This window comes from Pelobates fuscus, chromosome 9 (assembly GCF_036172605.1).
Source record: "Pelobates fuscus isolate aPelFus1 chromosome 9, aPelFus1.pri, whole genome shotgun sequence".
NCBI classification, from domain to species: domain Eukaryota; kingdom Metazoa; phylum Chordata; class Amphibia; order Anura; family Pelobatidae; genus Pelobates; species Pelobates fuscus.
In genome coordinates, this window is record NC_086325.1 from 70,217,157 (window position 1) to 70,238,740 (window position 21,584).

Consider the following 21,584-nt stretch of genomic DNA (forward strand, 5'->3'; position numbering starts at 1 on the left):
ATCCATACCCCCTAACAGCAGTGTCTGGTGAAGCAAAATGCCGGTGGGTGGGGAAAAAGGGTGGGCCACTGACGTGAATCACGTTACCAGAACTACCCAAAGGGTGGAATGTGCCCAAAAAGGAGGCGTGTCTGCCCGAAAAATTAGAAGGTCAAACTGATGTAAATGAATGACAGGCTGCCTGCAAATTATGCAGACTGGCCAACAAAGGGCATACCATGCAGACAGCACCCTGAGCTTGGCATAAATGCGTCTAATGATGCGCTTGCTCCACACTTTCTAAGTACTGTCCCCTAGCACTCACTTATCCACTCCTCTCCTAGGCTTCTTACTAGCAGGCAGAAGCTTCTGTTATATAGTCTGGGGCAGAAAAAGTGTATGTAGTCAGTGTAGAAGAAAGGGAACATGCCACAGTGTTAGAGAGACTGAAGCAGCAAGAGCACTTGCATAGTGCGCAAAGTTATCTTTACCTTAACTAATTTAATTGTCAGTCAGTCCACACAAGTTTTGTTCCCTTACATCCCTCTTAAGTGTCCTTACTTAAGCAAGAGCATGTTAAGAATATTTTTTTTATTTTAATTTTTTTTTAACAATGGGCCTATTTCATAGACATGGGCGTGGAGCTGCAGCTCCATCAGCCCCTACGTTAATCTGGCCCTCAATTTTTCATAAAAACAGAATATAGAAATTAACATTGAGAAGTACAAGCTTGGAACATAGGGAGGATGCCCAAATGGGTGGAACAGTCGTGATATAAAAGGGGCCAGGTACATCAGGGAGAGAGTTTACCTAAAAAGGAGTGAGTCTGTCCAAAAAGGAGGCAAGTCTGCCTGGCATTAATGCATGACAAGAAGACATGAAGTTGCAGTGGCTAGGGCCACTTAGGACTGCATGTATGCAAAGCATTTCTGATTCATTCTGCAATTGGTTTAATGCTCTGAGATCACTGCATACTGGGAGAATGTTTAATGATGCAATCACTGACACCAGGGGACAAAGTAGCAACCGTGACACAGGACCCCAAATTTAGGACTTTTTCTGCCTAACCCAGGACTGTTGAGAGGTGTGAGGAATCTTTGCCACAAGTTATTTACGTATGGACTTGAAGTTTCATTGGAATCCCCAGGCCATCAAAAGTCTGTAGTTGTTTAATGATTGTCTTTGGAGATGACAATTCGAGACAAAACCAGAATGTTAATTACCATATTTATCGGTGTATAACACGCACTTTTTCTCCCTGAAAATAGGGGGCAAATGATGTGTGCGTGTTATACGCCGATATACCGTATTTTTCGCTCCATAAGACGCACTTTTTTCTCCCTCAAAAGTGAGGGGAAATGTCTGTGCGTCTTATGGAGCGAATGTGAAGGTTTACTTACCTGTCTTGAAGCGTGGGCCGGTGTTCAGCGCGCACCGCGGTACTGGAACTTCAATTTCAGGTTCCGGTTTCCGGCGGGACTGAAAGGAAGTGCGCACTCAGTGTGCACACTTCCTTTCAGTCCCACCGGAAACCGAAACCTGAAATTCAAGTTCCTGTACCGCGGTGCGTGCTGTGAAGCCGGCCCACGCTTCAAGACAGGTAAGTAATTATGGGACAAGGGGAGGGGGGGACACTATGGGAGGGGGGAGAACACTATGGGATGAGGGGGGGGAGAATACTATGGAAAGAGGGGGAACACTCTGGGATGAGGGGGGGAACACTATGGGGGGGGAATACTATGGGGGGGGGGGAGAATACTATGGGAGGGGGGGAGAATACTATGGGAGGGGGGGGAAATTTCCTTCTTAAAATGAGGTGCGTGTTATACGCCGGTGTGTGTTATACGCCGATAAATACGGTATCTGCCTGCATTGTCATGAACTTTCTCATCAGAGGTTGGCAGTGATGGCATCTTCTCACACTATGTGCAATAGATGTCTGCGGCAACTTCTTACACCTGTGCAGGATGATCTGTTAAGGGTCTATCACAGGCCCCCCTTCTGTAGTCTTTGGCAGAGTAGACTGGACTTCTAGCATGCAAGAACAAAAAAGGAAGGGCAAAGGGTGTTAACATTTCTCCTACCAGGTGCCACTGTATGTGGGACAAGCTGCTTGACTGGGTCTCTGCAATTAGGGACAACACTCTTCCCCCAAGTATCAGATCTGCTTTGAAAACAACTGTAGTAGCATACAACTGTTACAACTCTTTAGAACAGCAAGAAGTTATTGAAAATGACAACCTACACTAAACAAAGGTTTATCGGACTAACAAAATGTAGGTGTCTGCATTTGGGGACAACAGAGACAAAATACACAGCAAGTGATGTGCAAGCACATCATTAGACATCGTTAAGCTGTGTTAAACTCAAGGGAACATGTGAAGCCCTAACTGAGGCTGGTCAATGAGGCTTGCACCCATTTGGAATCACCAGCTACAACAGTGGATTGACCCTAATAGACTTGTCTTCCCCGCCTCATTTTCTTACCTGCTATTGTTGAAGTGTTTAACGGGTTTAGCTAAATAATAGTTCTCTTTTTTTTGTTGTTGCTCCCCCTCTTTTTCTTTTTCCAGTAGTGCAAAATGTAATTTTGCAATGTAAATGTAATTTTGCTAGCAATTTAGTGGTTGAATGTCTGCCATTTATGCATATAAATTAATAAATTAACACTTGCCATTGTGGCAAGGATAACAGATGTGTGCAGTGAAGATCTCTTACTTTGTCCATTTCATAAATCCCAATGGCATGAGGTATGTTATAGCCAAGTTATAAACATCCTATATTTTAGCAAATCTGCCTATCTTGTCAGTTATTGCTAGATTCTGCAGTGAAGGTTGGGATAACCGTTTAGTAACTTGGGTAATGCAAATGATAGTGTGAAGTTACTTTTTTCAGGGGATTTTAAAGAATTCATACATCAAAATGCATGTCTAAATGGAAGACTACATTTTACTGAATCCAAGCAGCCTAAAACCCCGAATAGATCTACCGGTTATACTTATTCCTGCCACAGTTCGAGAGTGTCCACAGAATCTCACTGTGCTGGCTGCGCATGCACAAAAGAATCCTGTCTGCTGTTTGCACATGAACAAGCATAGATCTGCTAACTTTTTCAGTGTTCTTGTGAATACTGATGAGAAAGCTTCTCTGTACCTGCATAAAACAGAATCTTACCCTGCTGGCTAGGAAGCACAAACAGAATTCCACGGCAGTGGCTGCACAGACTCAAACAGAATCTCACTGCGCTGGATAAGCATAAACAAACAGAGAAGGCGTCCTTGTGAACACTAGTGAATAAAAGTGTCTATGCGCATGCACAAACAAAATCTCAAACCACAAGCTGAGGCAAACGGAATCTCTCCCCACTGGCACAAACAAAAATCTACTGCATTAGCTGCGAAGGCACAAACAAAATCCCACCACTCTGGCTGCGTAGGCACAAGAAGAACCCCGCCATAGAGGCTGAGCTGAAACAAACAATCCCATAGTAATACATATAGTAAACAATCCCATAGTAATACATTCCCATAGCTGCATATACACAAACAGAATTCCAGCGCGGTGGCTGTGTAGGCACAAGAAAAACCCCGCCACTGAGGCTAAGCAGGAACAAACAGTCTAACAGTGATACCTCGTATACACAAACAGAATCCCACTGTGTTGGCTGTGTAGGCACAAGAAGAACCCCACCACAGAGGCTAAGCAGGAACAAATATTCTAACAGTGATACCGCGTATACACAAAAAGAATCCCACTGTGTTGGCTGTGTAGGCACAAGAAGAACCCCACCACAGAGGCTAAGCAGGAACAAATATTCTAACAGTGATACCGCGTATACACAAAAAGAATCCCACCACGTTGACTATGCAGGCACAAAGCAAATCCCACCATAAAGACTGAGCAGGAACACACAATCCAACAGTGATACCTGTGCGTACACAAACAGAATTCCACCCCTCTGTCTGTTAAGGTGTAAGTGGATTCCATCCCCCCCAAAAAACTGAACAAGCACAAACAATCCTACAAATATGGTTACACAGGTACAAATAAAATCCCACTTTATTAGCTGTGCAGGCACAAACAGGATCCCACCATAAAGACAGAGCATGCACAACAGAATCCCACCGCTCTGGCTGCGCATGAACAACGGAATGTAACCATTGAGGCTAAGCAGGCACAAACATTCTTACAGTAACGACTGCGCAGGCACAAAAAAAAAATATATAAATTCAAATACTGTGCAGGCAGAAACACAGCCTTAGCTGCATTAGCTGCACATTTACATTAGGTTATCAGATGACTAACATCTACTGCATCAAGCTTTGGCTATCCTAAAAGTTAGGAAGACATACTGAACTATAATTATTATTATTATGATTGAAAATCACCCTTAGATTAGAGCCAGGCTAACAATCCTTTGAATGTACCATACAGCTAGGTCCAGCAAGGTTAAGAAAGATGCTGGTACAAAGTATTGGGGAGTGTCTCTGCTCCCCAAAAGCTGATGCAAGCATTCCATCATCAAACAATGGCTACAATGTATCACTTCATTCACTAAGCCCACAGTGTGTAGCTCTTGAAAGCTGGGAACAGTTAGGAGGATCCAGCTTCGCCTCTGACGTGTTCCCTCTTTTTTTTTTTTTTTTTTTTAAAGCATTCTCCCTCTCTCTCCTTCCCTCCCTCCTTCTCGACCCTCATGGTGAGGCAGTGATGTACAGGGGGAGGGGGTTTCTTTCAGACAGGAGGAGTCAGGGCGAGTCCATTCTCTCTGCCACTGTCTTCATTTCCCTGGGTGTGGTTACTACACTGACTTTACTGTTCCGTTAGAGTTGGGCAATCACACAGCGGCTAAACGGACAACCAGACACCCGGCTCACCGACAGCCCCCTGATATAACGCGCCGGCCGGGCCGACCTGTATGGGTAGAAGCTAAAATCAGCCAGGAAAAGGAGCAGACAATATCCAATCAACCATCACCACCATGCCAAAAACAGTGAGTTCCCTCCATCCCAAACTTTAACATCTCCCTCTCCACCCTGTGATCCAGAACCCCGTGCAGGATGCTGAGCTCCAGACTAGTGATCCATTTGCCATTTATTGCATTCCATGCCATGCTATGTCACGCTATGATGGACCCAGTTATAGCTCCCTGGTCACAGGCTGACTGATGACATGCTTTGCCAGAAGTTCTAAAACAAGTATCACTAGTTCGAAATCTCTTGCCCTTGATTAAAATTGAATATTTTAATATATATTTAGTATCCAGTTAATTCCTACACAGTGAGTTATTTGATATGAAGTATTTCTAGTACAGTGTCAATGTCAGATGGCAGCCCTGCTGTGGCCCCCAGCACTAAAAAGAGCGGTTTAAGATGTTCTAAGGAAGTGATGGAACATGGCTGACTTATTTTGTAGTCAATTTATAAGATGGATTTTTTTTTAAATTCTGTGTATAGTGTGTTAGTGATATATATATATATATATATATATATATATATATATATATATATCACTAATTTATTTATTATAATATCTGGAATGCATAGTGTTACTCTCCAGTGAGTGTTAGGAGTTGGAGATGTGGGTGTTTTTGTACAAGCTTGTTTTGTTACAGTGGTTTAAACCAGTTAATTCTTTAGTGCAGCATTTTTTTTTAAATTTGTTTTTACTTATTCAGCACTGAATAGAATGTCTGGATTTTTAGAGATTTTTATTTTCACTGTTCTGACCAATGAGCAGCTGGTGAACGCTGAGTGAAGAACTGTAAATGCCGCCAACTTGAAGTGAGCTTCCACTGCCTAGAGATCCCTGATCTACAAAGGGTTAATGAGTTCTACTGGTTCCCATTCTGTCTTGAGTAGGTTATTATAGAAACTGATATGACTAAAACGTTTACTGTAAACTCTCATTCACTTCACTAATGCTCAGAAGTTATAATTATATTTGCTCCATTCAAGTTGCCATTCTAAAAATGTCTGCGTTTTTGGCAGCGGTGAAATTGCAGGTTTCTTATATTTTTGACTCCCCCCTTTCACCCCCCACAATTTTTATTTTTGTCCCAGGGCTGTGTATGTGGTGATGTTCGCCTCTTCAGCACTTGTGGAGTTGACTTGTTTTTTTTTTTAACTATTCAGAGCTCAGTCATTTTAGGTCAATGCCCTGCCAGGCTGTATTGGGGGAGGGTGAAATTCATGTAATTTACTGAATAGCAGATATCATTACTTTATTTTGTGTGTATTGTTAACTATATTCTCAATGTGAAACCATTTTTTGTTTTTCTTTATTATGGAGTTTAATGTTTTTAAGACTTTACTGTATGTAGTTTAAAACAAACAAACAAAAAAAAAAATACACCAGAAGCCATTTCCCCAGGGTGTGTAAGATTCAGGGTGTCTCCCTGTTCATCTTGATCTTGAATCAGCCAACCAGGAAGTGTGAAGTTTTAACCCTTCATTTGCAGTCAAATCCCTAGAACATCTTCTGCCTAAATTTAGCAGAAGTGACTGCTACACATGGATGTCTGCAGCATAGGGCAAGCGGTGGCAAGTGCCCCCGCCCTCCCTCAAACTTGTATTTACTTTGAATTAAATTGGCCTAAAAGTGACAGGGCCTATACATATTTGACTTTGTTTCTGCGGACACTTCTGCTACCCACTACTGTATTATAAATCATATAATGGCTGTGTAAAGGAAATGTATGTGATGTTTCTAGCATTGTCCTCCCCTCTACCCCCACCCCCCATATTAAACATTTTAAACCACTTCGCTTCTTGTAGGAGACCGCATCTTGTTCATACATAATTCTATTCTGTCTACTTTTTTGGCTGAGTTTCAAGTAGGAGGGAAGGTCTTTTACACCCACTAACAGTCTTGAAAGTTTTTGAATAGATTCATTCTATTAGAGCATCCACTATGTACTGTGTTTTTACATTCAATACCGGATTTCTCTAGTGCTCATGGAAAAAGAAATGTGATGTCGTTGGTTATGGAATTAAAGCTGGAAAAAAGTAAACTTGTGAAGTGTGTTCAGTTTATGAAACTTGGTTTCACTGGTGTCAGCCAGAGTTGTAAGACTACGGTTATCAATATTCACATTTAAAAGAGATTACCGGTAGGCATGACACGTTTAATTTATATAGTCTGCTTTTGGTGTTTAATGCCAGTCTACGGTGATCCTGTACCAGTCTTTTGTGTGATGGGGATTGCATATTATAAGGCGTGAGCGCATTTGCTTGCATCCTCTGTAGTGGCTATCTCAAGATGATTATATGCTTTATCAGTGCATTGTGTGGATTATGTTTATACATACCTGAAGGAGACCTTGTTGTGTAGGTAAGCCTAAATCCTTCCCTAATTTTTAAATTGATCCTCTCACTCGTTGACATGACCCTTTTTTTTTTTGCTGAGGACCACCCATCTCTTCCCTTGGTGGAGGACCTTGGAAAATTAACATATTTTTGGTGGCAAGTTGAACACTGTCTACTGTAGATAACTTAGTGAGGCATGGCTAAAATTGGAATTGTCATTTTAGTGGTTTGTGACCTTCGGCCCTGTAATAGTGAGTCGGGTGGAGGCATATAGCACATACCGTAATATAATTTTTTTTTTAAGTGTATATTGTAAATCACTGCAGAATTTGATGGCGTTTTATAAATAAGTGCTTGTACAGGGTGTACATGTGCCCCATGAAACCTGTATGGACTCATAGATTTGCACAATGAAGAAGCTAATGGTCCCATTAATGGAAGCCGTGAATTATTTAAGTTATTCTATAAGCCGAGGGAAGCCTCACTGTAGCTTCTCTTGGTTTGCATAGTAGTTAATGCCATCATAGAAGCTATTGGGGCTGCCAAACCATATATCCCATAAACCAGTGCTATGCTATGGTATATAGAATATATTCATCACTTCCTTTGAAATATATGGATGTTGCAGGATTCACTAAACCTACTCATTGAATGTCTTTAACCCCTTAAGGACCAAACTTCTCGAATAAAAGGGAATTATGACGTGTCACACACGTCATGTGTCCTTAAGGGGTTAATACAGTTATCCTAGTTTTCTCCAGTAATACTTATCATTTTACTAACATTTTGATTTTATTTTGTAATTTAACTGCATTGTTATGCACCATGTTCAGAGCTTAAGTTATCATTTGGATTGTGATGGTTTTAAGCAAATGTTATGGCTCAAAAATGTAGTCATGCTTTAAAATATAAAATTTACCAGATTTCTCCTTAACACATACACGCATGAATAATCTCTCCAGTGTCCATGACTTTGAATCACTGCACTCACCCATAATGTGACATCATGATTGCTCATTTGAGAAGTGTCAGGAAGTTTGCAACATGCCTGGCAGCTTCCTAGTTCCAAAAACTAATGGAGCGGATGTAGTTGATAAGTAGTGACATTTCAAAGGATGGTGGTGGCCTCATCCTCCTAGTCTTTCCTATTATTAATAATAATATTACTATACAAACCCTATATAAAATATATTTTTTTTTTGTTGAAAATGAATTTAGCAGAATTGGTGATTCAATTTAAATAGTTTTGTAAAGCTTTCTTGTTTTAAACTATAAAAACTGACCTTTTTACTATAGAGTAATCTTCTGCATAATCTAGAAAATCTACTCCTGTACCTTTGAATGCATATTCTTTTGTGAATTGAAAGAAGCTTAGATGTGTAAAAAGTGTACTTTAAGGTTGTTTAAGCTCCATATTCACAAGTTAAAATTATGTACATTTGAATTTATTTTTTTGTGTGCAAAAAAATGCAGTATTTACCAACAGCTGAATGACTTGAAATGAGAAGGGAAAAATGAAACTGAACAAAAAAAAGGGAATTCTCAAGAATATATTGGGTATCAAATCACAAACTATGAAATGACAAAATAAACTTTAACCTTTTAACCTGGAGCAAGCCAGGATCAACTGTTATCTAAGGCAATACATTGAATAACATCTCCCCATTCTCCTATCCAATATGCAACCTGGTAAGGTACGAACAGTGGGGCCTGTGACTGTCTTCTTACCCAATGTCACTGGTTGATCTAGTACAAGGATAGGCAACCTTCGGCACTCCAGATGTGGTGGGCTACATCTCCCATAAATCTTACAGTAAAGCATCAAGGTAGATATCATTCACATCTGGAGTGCTGAAGGTTACCTATCCCTGGTCTAGTTCCAACATTATATTGACTCCTTGAAGGAACACTCCAAACACCTAAAACACTTTGGCTTTGTGAAGTGTGCCCTATTTTTATTCCAGTTACAAAAAGTTACACCCCTGGCTTTTAATCCGACAACCAATCCTGTTACATCATGGTAGTCTTAGCTCAGTGGAACTAAACTCAAGAGGCAGGAATTGCTCTGATCACCTGCCTTGCAGAGACTTGTCATTAAGCTGCATTGAGAAGTCTGTGATTGTACATCAACGGAATCCAAAGGTAACAAACACATATTAACATTCATAAACCCTGCGCCCATTTTGTTGACCTTTTTGAGGAGACAAAGTTTAACTCTGCCAAATATAGAAACTTTTCTCAAGGCTTGAACAAGTTCTTCGGTTGGTTAGTTGGTTCATTACTGTATAATAAGAATATAACTACTTTTGTGGTACAGTTTCTCGCAAGTGAGAATACTTATCATAGATAATTTTATCTGATAACGCCTACTATTCCTACTCCCTTTTAATAAGGAAGGAAGGAAAAAAATTTTTTCTTTTTTTTTTTTTTTTATTGTGTGTGTGTGTGTGTGTGTGTGTATGTGTGTGTGTATATATATGTGTGTATATATATATATGTGTATATATATATATATATATATATATATATATATATATATATATATATATATATATATATATATATATATATATATATATATATATATATATATATATAAGAATTCTGTGCAATACCATTGGTAGGACTCATTGCGAGTCAGTTGTCTGTGGTTTTTTTTGTTTTTTTTTCAAGAAGGTTGACTATTTTTCTGGGCGTCCAGTACATGAGGATAGAGTGTACAACGACTTCATTTTATTGAAGTTTGGAAAAGGGAAGAAAGAGAGTGTGATAAATTTATTATAAAAACTTTTTTTTTTTTTTTTGCCACAGTGTTAAGTGTTGCTGAGTTGGAGGGATTTAAGAGGAATTATTTTAAACTTGTGAGGTTCAAATTTCTTAAAAGATCAGATGATGACTAGTGTTTGATAGCCAAGTTTCCCACCACTTGATTGACATTCCCCTTGCTGTCATGGAATTGGCTTCTTTTGGGTGGGACCCTTTTTTCAGACTAGGATGTTAGTTGTGGTCACCAAGTAAGTCAGGCTGCTTTTAAATTGTGCTTTTTTATGTGTTATAGAATATCCATGATTTTTATTTCAATTACTGAAAAGATGTGGGCAGTTACCAAAGAATTGGTATAATTTTTCTTTTACAAGCTTCACAGAGGCTTAATCACCACCTCTTTCTCACTGAAACCAAGAACAGACTCAGAGCACTCGGCCAAATCCTGGCCTCCCACAGCTTTCTATAGGTGTATTAGTCTGTGCATGTAAAATATCACATGCATTCTTTCCAGTATGTTATAGGTTTCCCTGTATTGCTGCTCACATTACTAAGCTTATCCCAGTTGTTAAAGAATGTGAGAATCACCAATTAATAAAGCTACTGATGTGGCGTGGTTGTGTATTATTTTTTTTTATTTATTTTTTTTGTAACTTTTTTTTGGCTCTTTCTCAATTATTGAGATGCCATTGACATTTTACATGGGATTTCAGGTAAAAAAAAAAAAAAAGTTTTGCTTTTTATTTTTCTGCTAATATGTTTGGAAATCCCTCTAAATGCTAGTGGTTTACAATCTTTATAGTCCAGGGCATGTATGTCACCCTGGATAATAAGAGCATCTAGGTATGTGCTATTCGATGCAGTGTGATCTTCTTCTACAGTGAATAAGATGTATAACTTTTTTTGAAAACCATTTTTAAGGCCAAAAAAGTATCTCATTGGAGGTCAGTATGTACAAATGGTTAGTTAAAGGAACACTATAGTCACCTAAACCTTAGCTTAATGAAGCAGTTTTTGTGTGTAGATCATACTTCTCAGGTTTCACTGCTTAATTCTCTGCCATTTAGGAGTGAAATCACTTTGTTTCTGTTTATGCAGCCCTTGTCACACCTCCCCTAGGTATGATTGACACAGCCTGCATGAAAAAAACTGGTTTCACTTTCAATCAAATGTAATTTACCTTAAAGGACCACTATAGTGCCAGGAAAACAAACTCGGGGTCTTGGGGTCTTGGGGTCTTGGGGTCCCACTCCCACTTTGCTGAAGGGGTTAAAACCCCTTCAGCCACTTATCTTTCTCCAGCGCCGGGCTTCCTCGGCGCTGGGGAACTATCCTCCTCCTGCTGGCGCCGAATGCACATGCACGGCAAGAGCCGCACGCGCATTCAAACCGCCTATAGGAAAGCATTACTCAATGATTTCCTATGGATGTCCAGCGTCATCTCGTGTGATTTTTTTTTTTTTTTCCTTTTTTTTTTTCCACAGTGAGAATCGCGTAAGCACCTCTAGCGGCTGTCAGTGAGACAGCCATTAAAGGCTGGATTAACCCTCAGTAAAAACATAGCAGTTTCTCTAAACTGCTGTTTTCAGCTGCAGGGTTAAAACTAGAGGGACCTGGCACCCAGACCACTTCATTGAGCTGAAGTGGTCTGGGTGCCTATAGTGGTCTTTTAAACAGTTGTATCTCTTTCTCTGTAACTTGATCACATACAAGAGTCTATTGCAGGGTCTAGCAGACTATTAACATAGCAAGGGATAAGAAAATCTAAATTAAACCGAACTTGCAATAAAGGAAGAATAAACTGTAGATGACTCTTTACAGGAAGTGTTTAGGAAGGCTGTGCAAGTCACATGCAGGGAGGTGTTACTAGGGTTCATAAACAAAGGGATTTAACTCCTAAAAGGCAGAGGATTGAGCAGTGAGGCTGCAGGGGCATAATCTATACACCAAAACTGCTTAACTAAGCTAAAGTTTTTTTGGTGACTATAGTGTCCCTTTAACAATGTGGAACAAATGCCAAGGAGATAAAAGGCTAACTTAAAGAGGTATTCCAAGCATCATAATTCTATGGACCCCTATTCCCTGTCTCTTTGCTGAAGGTGTCAAAATGCACTTAGCATGTATGCAGGCTCCCTGTGTCACTTTATTGCTGAAAGGGCTATTAGGGTTTTGGTGCTTCCATCATGAAAATTCCCCTGTGTTCATAGAATTGGCATATTTTGAGTGGATAATGATGAAGTAAACTACCATAATGTCCTGGGCAGAAGGGCATTGGCATTTGGCAATGCCCCCACCCTTCCTGAATCCTGCTTGAAAATAGTTTGACCAAAGCTAGATCCAACACACCTATCCTTACAATCATAACCACTACAATGGTGCTTGTTGCATCCCTTTTGAGGTCTGTCTCTGGAAAATGTAAGAAGCTTTCTAGTTATGCTGGCCTTGCATAATAAAGAGTGAGCATTTTATTTCAAATCTTCTAGATCGGCATAAGTGTGCATCCCCGCCAGCGTGTGAAACAGGATGTGAAAGAGCACTTGCAAGAACAGTTTGACTGCTAAAGAGTTGTAAACCGCTTAACAGGAAACTGGTTATTTGAGCACATTAATATTTCTGATGTGTTCGTAGCCAAACCGTCTTTCAAAGTATACTGAAAGCCCTTCCCTCTACCCATCACAGTTTTGGAGGCTAATGTCTTACTGGAGAAACTCTGGCAGTGGTTTAATTACAGTTTACAGCAGAGGTAGAGTTTTGTTTCAGCCTGAATGGAAATGTTTTTTTGCCAAGACTTCATTAAGCTTTAAGCCTTTCAAGTTTGTACTTGACTGTTCAGCATGAAGTCAGCTATAGTTTGGGAAGCAAGGGAGAGTGTTAAAATTCCCACTCTGGCTTGAAATCTCTCTACGTCTGCTGTTATTTTGTGCTTAAGAGACAGAAAAGTCAAATCTATAAATTACCTTCACTATTTAAGTACAGATACTTAGTATGCCGTTTTATACTGCAAAAAAACAGAACCAATTTTTTTTTTTTTTCCTGGGAGGGGTTCTATGGAAAATGAAGCATTACAAAAAAGAAAAGAACATTTAGCACGCTTATAAACGATGTGTAGATAAGCATTGTGTCAAATAATGTGTGACATCCTATATAAAATATATTGTGTGTGTCCCTCCCCTCTTTATTTGCAGTAATACAAGCATGATACAAAAAGTTGTCCCTTCAAAATGACATCTGCTTAGGAGCTGATCCTGAAGCTGTTTTTGTTTGTTTTGTTATTAGAAGCCATTTATTTAAAATAGATTTGTTTTTCAAGCTGAAGCACTGCGCATCCAGACTCCTACCACCATGACCACTTCAAAAAGCAGAAGTGGTCATGGTGGTTGGAGTAACCCTTTAATTCAGATATTGAGAGCAGCAGCAACCAAACGTTTTCAGTTCATGTCTTAGCCTTCTAAATTCAGCTATAGATTAAGCCACTGCACGAACTCCTTCATGTTACAACTATGATATAGCCTCTAGAGATTTAAAGGCACACTCAATACAAACATTAAAATTGCCACTGGGAGGCAATGCATGAATCTGTGAATAATGAAATTGTGGGGTGGGCTTACAGCTTCAGCAATGTGGGCAAATCAATGCAGTTCTCACTAACTGTAAAGAGGCCGTAACAGGGGTAGGGATCTCATTGAAGCATAATGTATTTTTAAAACGCGGGTTGTGTTGGTATAATGAATAGATCTCAGAATAAAGTAAATACTTTTATTTTTCATCACTTGGTGAACCTACCCCTGGATGGACACTTTACTTTTGTGATTTTGTAAGGCTGTGGAATCCCCCCACCATATGACTCAGATGTGCCCTTTTAGGACTTTCTCAAGTTCCCTTTCTCCTTCTGAGCTAAATGTAAAACCCAGAACTACTGCAGTTGTGAGTAATACTTGTTCCTGCCACACCTTATATTTGGCTGAATGTATCCGGTAGGCAGACAGCAGGATGTGAGCTGTATGACTGTTAAAAGGGTACACTCCCACTTAACCATTCAAATAAAATGAAAATGGTCAGAATATGTGGTCTCTAATAAAATCTGTAAATAACCAAAACTTTACAACATGAGGGGAAGTACTGCATATATAAAACCAAATCTCACATATACTTTTTAGTGTGTGAAATACATATTTATTTTTGTGTTTTTTTTTTTTTTGTTTTGTGTTTTTCTCACAAACATTTTTCTGTCTTTTTAAAATGAAAGTTGAAGATTTGCCTGCCCCTGATCTACAGAGATATTTTTAAGCTCTGCATATTCCTTCCACATCTGTCTGGCTTTGTAGATCCAAAATGTGGTACTGCATGTGTGATCAGCTGCTCAGAAGAACACTGAAAACACAGCCCCAAACTGTCACTGAACGGTCAATAGGTAGATATCGTGTGTAGTGTGGTGTGCTTACTGAGCAGTTTCACTCATCAGACACCAGGTCACCTGTTGGAAGCTAAACTACATATCCCATAAAATCCAGTTGGATCGAAATTTATTTATGGGGAAATATCGGCCTTCTTATGGCCGACTATGCTTTTGATTAGTGGTGCCTCTTCCTGTTTTGGGAGGAGATCTTTTGTGATGATTATCTGTACAAGTCCAGCAACAGCAGGGACTTTTCAAAGTGTCTTTTTTTTTTTTTTTTTCTTCTCTTTTTATTTTATAATCTGTATTAAGAAACTTTGTAGTTTCCAACCTGAAGTGTCCCTTCAATCGTTCTATTTAGAATAAATCCGATGGAATGCTAATTAAATGTATACTTTTTGTAATATTAAATGGATTCTTGCATTTTGGGATTTCTTATCGCGATATTTAAATGTAGAGAATTGTCGATTTCTCAAAGTACGTAATACGCTTGAGTATACTATAGTATTCCGACAGTGTCCCTCACCAGCAATCAATTAGGCATGATAAAACTGTCCTTTTAAGTTAATGTTGATGTATCATGATATGCTATGGCAATATATTTGTTTTAGTAATGTAGTAAGGCCTTTCACTTTTTACTCTCCTCACCTAATCTCCCCCATGCCCCCCCACCTCTCCTTATATATGAATATTATTTATATATATATATATATATATATATATATATATATATATATATATATATATATAAATTGTACATATCATGTACTTGTCTTGCATCAATACAGCAACTGTATTGCATATGTTACAGCTAGGTGATGCGGTACAATTGACAGTCTGTGGAACTCTCTTCCCTCCTCCTTTAGATGCTCACCCAGTCTCCACTCCTCCAAAAAATTATTAAAAACCCACATAAAGGCGTATCAATTAAACTGTTAATAGCTCCCGACTGATTCCTCTCTTGCAACTGTCACTAGTCTAATACTATCCTTACCTTTTGTGTCACTCCCTCTCCCTCTAGCATGTAAGCTCATTGAGCAGGGCCCTCAACCCCTCTGTTCCTGTGTTTCCAACGTGTCTGGTTACAACTACATGTCTGTTTGTCCACCCACTGTAAAGTGCTGCAGAATTTGTTGGCGCTATATAAATAACAAAATAATATCTGAACACCCATTGCCATGGAAATATTTTGGGCGGAAGATTATAGGTAAACCTAAACATACAGGGGTTATCACTAAAGTCCGAATGGTACAAAACCATCCAGCTGCATAAGGGCCCATTCAGACTGCAAAATCCTGAAATTGTTCTTGGAATTAAACTGTAATTCAGGAACCAAGCAGGCCTGAATTTGGTCTGGATTTCTGCCATACTGTGCCAGATCCAGGCCAAGAGGTTTAAATCAAAGCTCAGAATTTAAAGAAAAAGGAAAAATAATTAAATCTAATTATTTGTCCACTAGTGGGTGTGTGCCCTAATATTCCTATAAGGGGGAGGAAATAGTTGCCCCCACCCATGGATGATGGGTAGGGGCCCTAATTTTTAATAATATAATGGAGAGACCCTAGTGTACCACCTCCACCCATGGGTGACAAGTGGGGACCCTAATGGTTATACTATAGGTTGGAGGACCTTGTGTCCCATGAGCTAGGTCTCTAAATTATTATAAAAGAAGGGATTACATGGCGACATTCCATTGTCTTACCCCCTCCTTCCTCCCCCCCAAATAATCATGTGTCCCAGTCCCCTATCCACAACCCAATAAAAATAGATTGCCGATTGCGTACCTACCCTCCTCACCCTAGTAAACGAATACATGTTGGGAAAAATAACACAGCACTATACTGACCTAAGAGATTTTCGTTCTTCTAATTCTTCTTATCTTAAGCACTCACAGTGGGCCAAATTAAAATCCATAATACCCAATGCCATTAGTCAAGATAAAACCTGATTACAAAAGAAATACAGTGATATTGGGGAAAGCCCTTGTATGGGCTTTTCCACGCAATGTCCGCTATGACATAGTATGGGAAAATTAGTAAGCTAACCAATCAGAGCACTCTGACAGCAGTGAGCCTTTTCTTGAGACTTTGCTGTCAGTGCTCTGATTGTTTGGCTTACTTGCTGTCCAATCAGAGAGTTATTGGTTATATTGCAAAGTGTGAGAAATGTTTCCATGTTTTGCAAAAGCTGAGAGAGCATGGGATAGCCTACTTAAGGGCTTTCTCTGCTATCAGAGCTCATTCTGCAGTGAGCCCTCAATGGGTGAAGATGAATTTTTATTTCTCAATCTGGTTTTATTTTAATTAGTGTCCTGGTGGACACTAGGTTTTATCATAAATTACAGTAGCTACCACCTGAAAACCCAGGTGGGATGGGGCCTTCTCAAGCAATTGGGCAAAACATTCAAGAGACATGCTTTCACCTGCCTCAATGAGGCATATGGAGGTAAAGAGTTCCATTATAGTAAGACTTATTTACCCCTGTAGGATTTGTATTTATGTTTTTGAATGTGGCGGCCACTGCATAATTAACAATTGGGTTTTTTTTTGTTTGGGGTTTTTTTTTTTTTTTTTTGGCAGCACTACCAGCTAGTACTTCAAATTATCTTTCACTTGCGAAAACCAAGTGAATGATAATTTGAAACTGTGCATCATGCTAGTTTCATACGGTTTCTTCTTTGTCCGCCATGATAAATTTATAAATGCCTTATATTGGTTTGAATGCTGATATTACTGATTTTCTGAACACTTCTGAATGACTGTTACAGAATGGGTTGGACCGACCGAATCCTGAGTGCATTTGGCTTTAGTAAATTTGCAAATACTTTTGGAATTTGGTCATTCTCGCCGTATTTTGCCTATTTGGCTAAAATCCGGTGTTTAGTGAATAACCCTGATAATTATTGATTTTTCTAATGGAGTTAAAATGCTTAGGTTATGACAGTCCTTTGGGTTTAATTTTTAGAATTTAAAGCCCTTTAAATGCTTTAGGCTTTCTTCAGCTGTTTTTGTATGTCTTATCAAATAGGAAACACTTGTTTGTGGATCGTTCAAAGGCAATTTTCGTAGTATTGCAGAAGGTTTCCTTCACATTCCAGGTAAAGAGAAAACAATGCGTCATGAGTTCCAGTATATTCAAATCATTTTCCCTTTTTACTTTTTTGTTGTGGAATTTGGTGGTAACAAATGGCATTCTCAGAGGATGCAGGATTCTTGCTACAAAAAGCCAAATAACCTTTGAAGACCGGTTTGAAACACCTGCAGTGTTAGGAATGCTGGGGACAAATCTTTTTCCTGTGTACAGTTATAACTCTCTTAAAACTTCTGGCTTCAGTTGAAATTATTGGAAAAATGCAGTGGAATATTTGTAAAGAATGTAGGCAGTGAGTAGAACCAGCTGATGAGTGGAAGACTGTTTGGGACTTCTGTAATTGCTGATCAGTGTTTTTTTTGCTAATATTATTTGAAACTAGGAATTGTTGTAAAATGGATAATGAGGGATCAGAGCCTTCTGAAGAATTGGGCATTTAAAAAAAAAACAAAAAACAATTCCCTATCACCCACATGCAGGGCTGTCTTATTGCATTGGCATGCTGGGCTGTTACCTGGGGGACCCACAAGCATAGGGGCCTCATAAGTTTGACAACTTCTATGTATATTCTGCTGAGATTTATTCAGAACCTTTTTAAATCATCTTTATTAAAACATTAAGGTAGACTAATCTAGTATCAGCTGTTATGTGTACATGGAATCTTGTAGGTCCCTTGACGGAAACTATGCACACGTACTAATTGTACATAAGCAAGACAAAATCAATTTAAAAAAAATAAAAATATTAAAGTCGTAAAACTGTAATAAAGTCCATATTTTTTTTTTAACATTCTGTGTCAGTTGCTTTCCCCTGCTAACTACTAAAAGTTTGTGTGGATTAATCTCTGCTGTTCTGCATTTATTTTTTTTTTGTTTAAAGGAGCACTATAGGGTCAGGAACACACACATGTATTCCTTACCCTATAGTGTTAAAACCTACATCTGGCGCCCTCTTGCCTCCCTAAAATATAGTAAAATCTTACTTGTATTGATGTTTGCAGCTCCTGGCTCTGCCCCTGTTTGCCTGTGAACTGTCCAGGTCTGCTGACATCATCAGAAGTGGTATTCTGAGCCAATCACAATGCTTCCCCATATGATTGGCTGAGACTGACAAGGAGGCAGAGCAGGGGTGGAGCCAGCACAATTCATTTCCTCATAGAGATGAATTGAAAGTTCAGTGTCTGCATGCAGAGGGAGGAGACACTGAATGACAGTGCTGCTTACTGTGCAGCCATCTAAGGAGTGGCCAGTGAAGTTATCACTAGGCTGTAAAATAAACACTGCATTTTTTATTTTATTTTTCTCACCAGAGCAAAGGCAATGAGCTGTAGTTGTTCTGGTGACTATAGTGTCCCTTTAACCCCTTAAGGACCAAACTTCTGGAATAAAAGGGAATCATGACATGTCACACACGTCATGTGTCCTTAAGGGGTTAATGTATAAACACTGGTTTTGCTGAAGTTACCAATAAAATCTTAATTTTATCGATAATGTAAGTTTTCATTCCAGTGCAATGCTGTTAAGGCACTTCTGTCCCCAAGGTTGGAGACAGGGTACCTGGACAAGTAATGGGTGTTGCCTGGGACGTTTGGGGAAAATATGCAATGAGTATGTCCTGTCACCTCCAGGTTAGGTGTCTGCTTTCAGTCCCTTATTACTTCCATTATTGGTGGTTTGGTAGGAGCGAGGGTCTACAGATATTTTTTTGAAAATTGTGTGGTTGCGGTGACATTTGGAGTTATTTTTAAATATGCAATTTTTTTAAAAATGACAATTTAGCAGTCTTATGAAATTGAGATTTCGCTAAAAACTAGCAAAATGTACTGTAAAAAAAATATATATCCTTTTTAGAATCTTTTAATAAATATGATCAAAAAGACAGAACTCTATATTCCTTTCCAGGACATATGGAAAAATATCCCCCAGTGTTCCACAGATCCAGCAATTGGGTTTTATGTATACTGCGCATCCAGAGGTAATCACATTTTCCATGGTTTGCACGGTGTTTGGAGTTTTTATTAGAATTGCTCTTCCAGCCTCCTAAACATATTCATGAAAATTGCAAATATTGCATAGGGAAATTAGAACTTAAAATAGTTTGAACTTTATTTCACCTGGAAAAAATAAAACCAACGCAGCCACCCTTACTGAAATTAGGTTGTATTCAAGACTGCATGAAACAGTCACATTCACTGTGGTCAGGGACTTTGTTTTTGAAGTTTGCACTAGCTCACACATTGTTGTTTCTCTTGTGGTTTATCTTTCTTAATGCCTCTGTATCTTAAAGGGGACACTATACGCACGCAGCTTCATCTTTATGAAGTGGTGTGAGTGCAGTGCCCCTGATATATTAGCCCTGCAATGCTAAACATTGCTGTTTGGTAGATACAGCAATGTTTCTATTACAGGGCTAACCTCTCTGGTGGCTGTCATCCTGACAGTCGGTATAGGCAGTTCCGCTTAGATTACAAAGTCAAACTGTATACATCACCTCTTCTAAATTCTTTTCATAGAGGGTGTTTGATTGGAGGAGCAATACATGTGCTTCTCATCCCCTATGCTTATTTATGAAGTGCATTGAATTGGATAAAAATACAAAAAAAAGATGCCTGTGGGAGGATGTCTGCATTACTAACTCTATAGTGTTCCTTTAATGATTATACCACTCCCCCTTGCGACATGCCTTTTATAATTTTTATTCCTTGCACTGGATCAATATCTGGGTGCAGCCGTTATGTTCTCCTCTGCCCACGATGTCTGCGGTTTGTGCTTCTGTGGGATTGATTTTTAAGCTCCACTCGCTGTTCTGTTTTTGTTAACCTGACTGCGTTAAAGAGTGAAAAGTATTCTCTAAAAACTAGTGCCAAGGGGAAAAGAAATATTCAGACACTGATGTATATTTAAGCAGGTTAGGTTAAGTTTATTTTTGAAGACCGGGCTACCATATTTTTCAGAATTTAAGACACCTCTTACATCGAAATGTGGAGTAAGAAACTGCTTGCGTCCTATATGTTGAATAAACACTGTGTGTGTATGTGTGTGTGTGTGTGTGTGCATATAGCTTGTATCAGTATGCAATATATTCTAATATTCTACACAGCTGTGATCAGACCTTGTAAGGGAGATCATCTCTCTAGCCTAGTCAGTACGGACTGATAAAATAGGCTCTCTGTCTGCTAATCACGGTTACCGGTACCTCTCCATGTTTCGAGCCCAGCTTGTCAGTGTTGATGCAGGTTAGCTGAATCCCTCCCATGCCTGAGGTAAGAAAGGGGTAACCTACATACACACTCCATCCACTGTGCATCCCTTATACAAACTCTGTATATATCGAGGATCCTAGAATAGACCATGCCTCCCACCCCCCGCCCACAGCCATTACTAATGACAAAATCTGATGGCGGTAGCTCCCCGTTTTTGTCAAGCATAGGGAATATACAAAGTCAAAATAGCCCCTACTTTGTCTTAGTATATTTTCAGTGACGTTCTAATACAGTCAATATAAGTATTTCACAAAGATATTATATATATATATTTGTGTACGGGATTATGGAAGGGGCGCACATTAAAACTGTATGTAATTTTAATATATGAGAGTCGGTTGAGGTGTGCCGAAACCGACGTGAGGTTAGGCCTGCAAGAGAGGGCCCACCCAGGTATAATGATATATGAAAAGGGTGTGGTGGGAGGGAATTTCCGAAATCGTCGCAGACAGGTGAGTGGGGGGAACGCAGGGTTTAAATAGGCATGAAATCCCTCCCACAATTTCAGGCATAATGCCTTCTATTTGTGTACGGGATTATGGAAGGGGCGCACATTAAAACTGTATGTAATTTTAATATATGAGAGTCGGTTGAGGTGTGCCGAAACCGACGTGAGGTTAGGCCTGCAAGAGAGGGCCAAAAAGTGTGTGACATTTATGAGACATAACAAATCACTTAGACATATTATAGAAAGTGAGCCTGATTTCTTTCTGGATTTGGAATGAACCGGTTGTATGCCGAGGACTCCCAGCGACCCATCTTCTCTACAAGATGAGTTGGAACTGGA

General features: G+C 39.4%; 1 protein-coding gene across 1 annotated transcript in view; it reads left to right on the forward strand.

Moving 5' to 3' along the window:
* Positions 1–4,735: 4,735 nt before the first annotated feature.
* Positions 4,736–21,584, forward strand: part of LOC134572822 (moesin) — an 89,413-nt gene continuing 72,564 nt past the window's right edge. Inside the window, exon 1 of the mRNA XM_063432058.1 lies at positions 4,736–4,972. Within this exon, the coding sequence (XP_063288128.1) occupies positions 4,961–4,972 (12 nt within the window). The 5' untranslated portion in view covers positions 4,736–4,960. The remainder of the gene's footprint in view (positions 4,973–21,584) is intronic.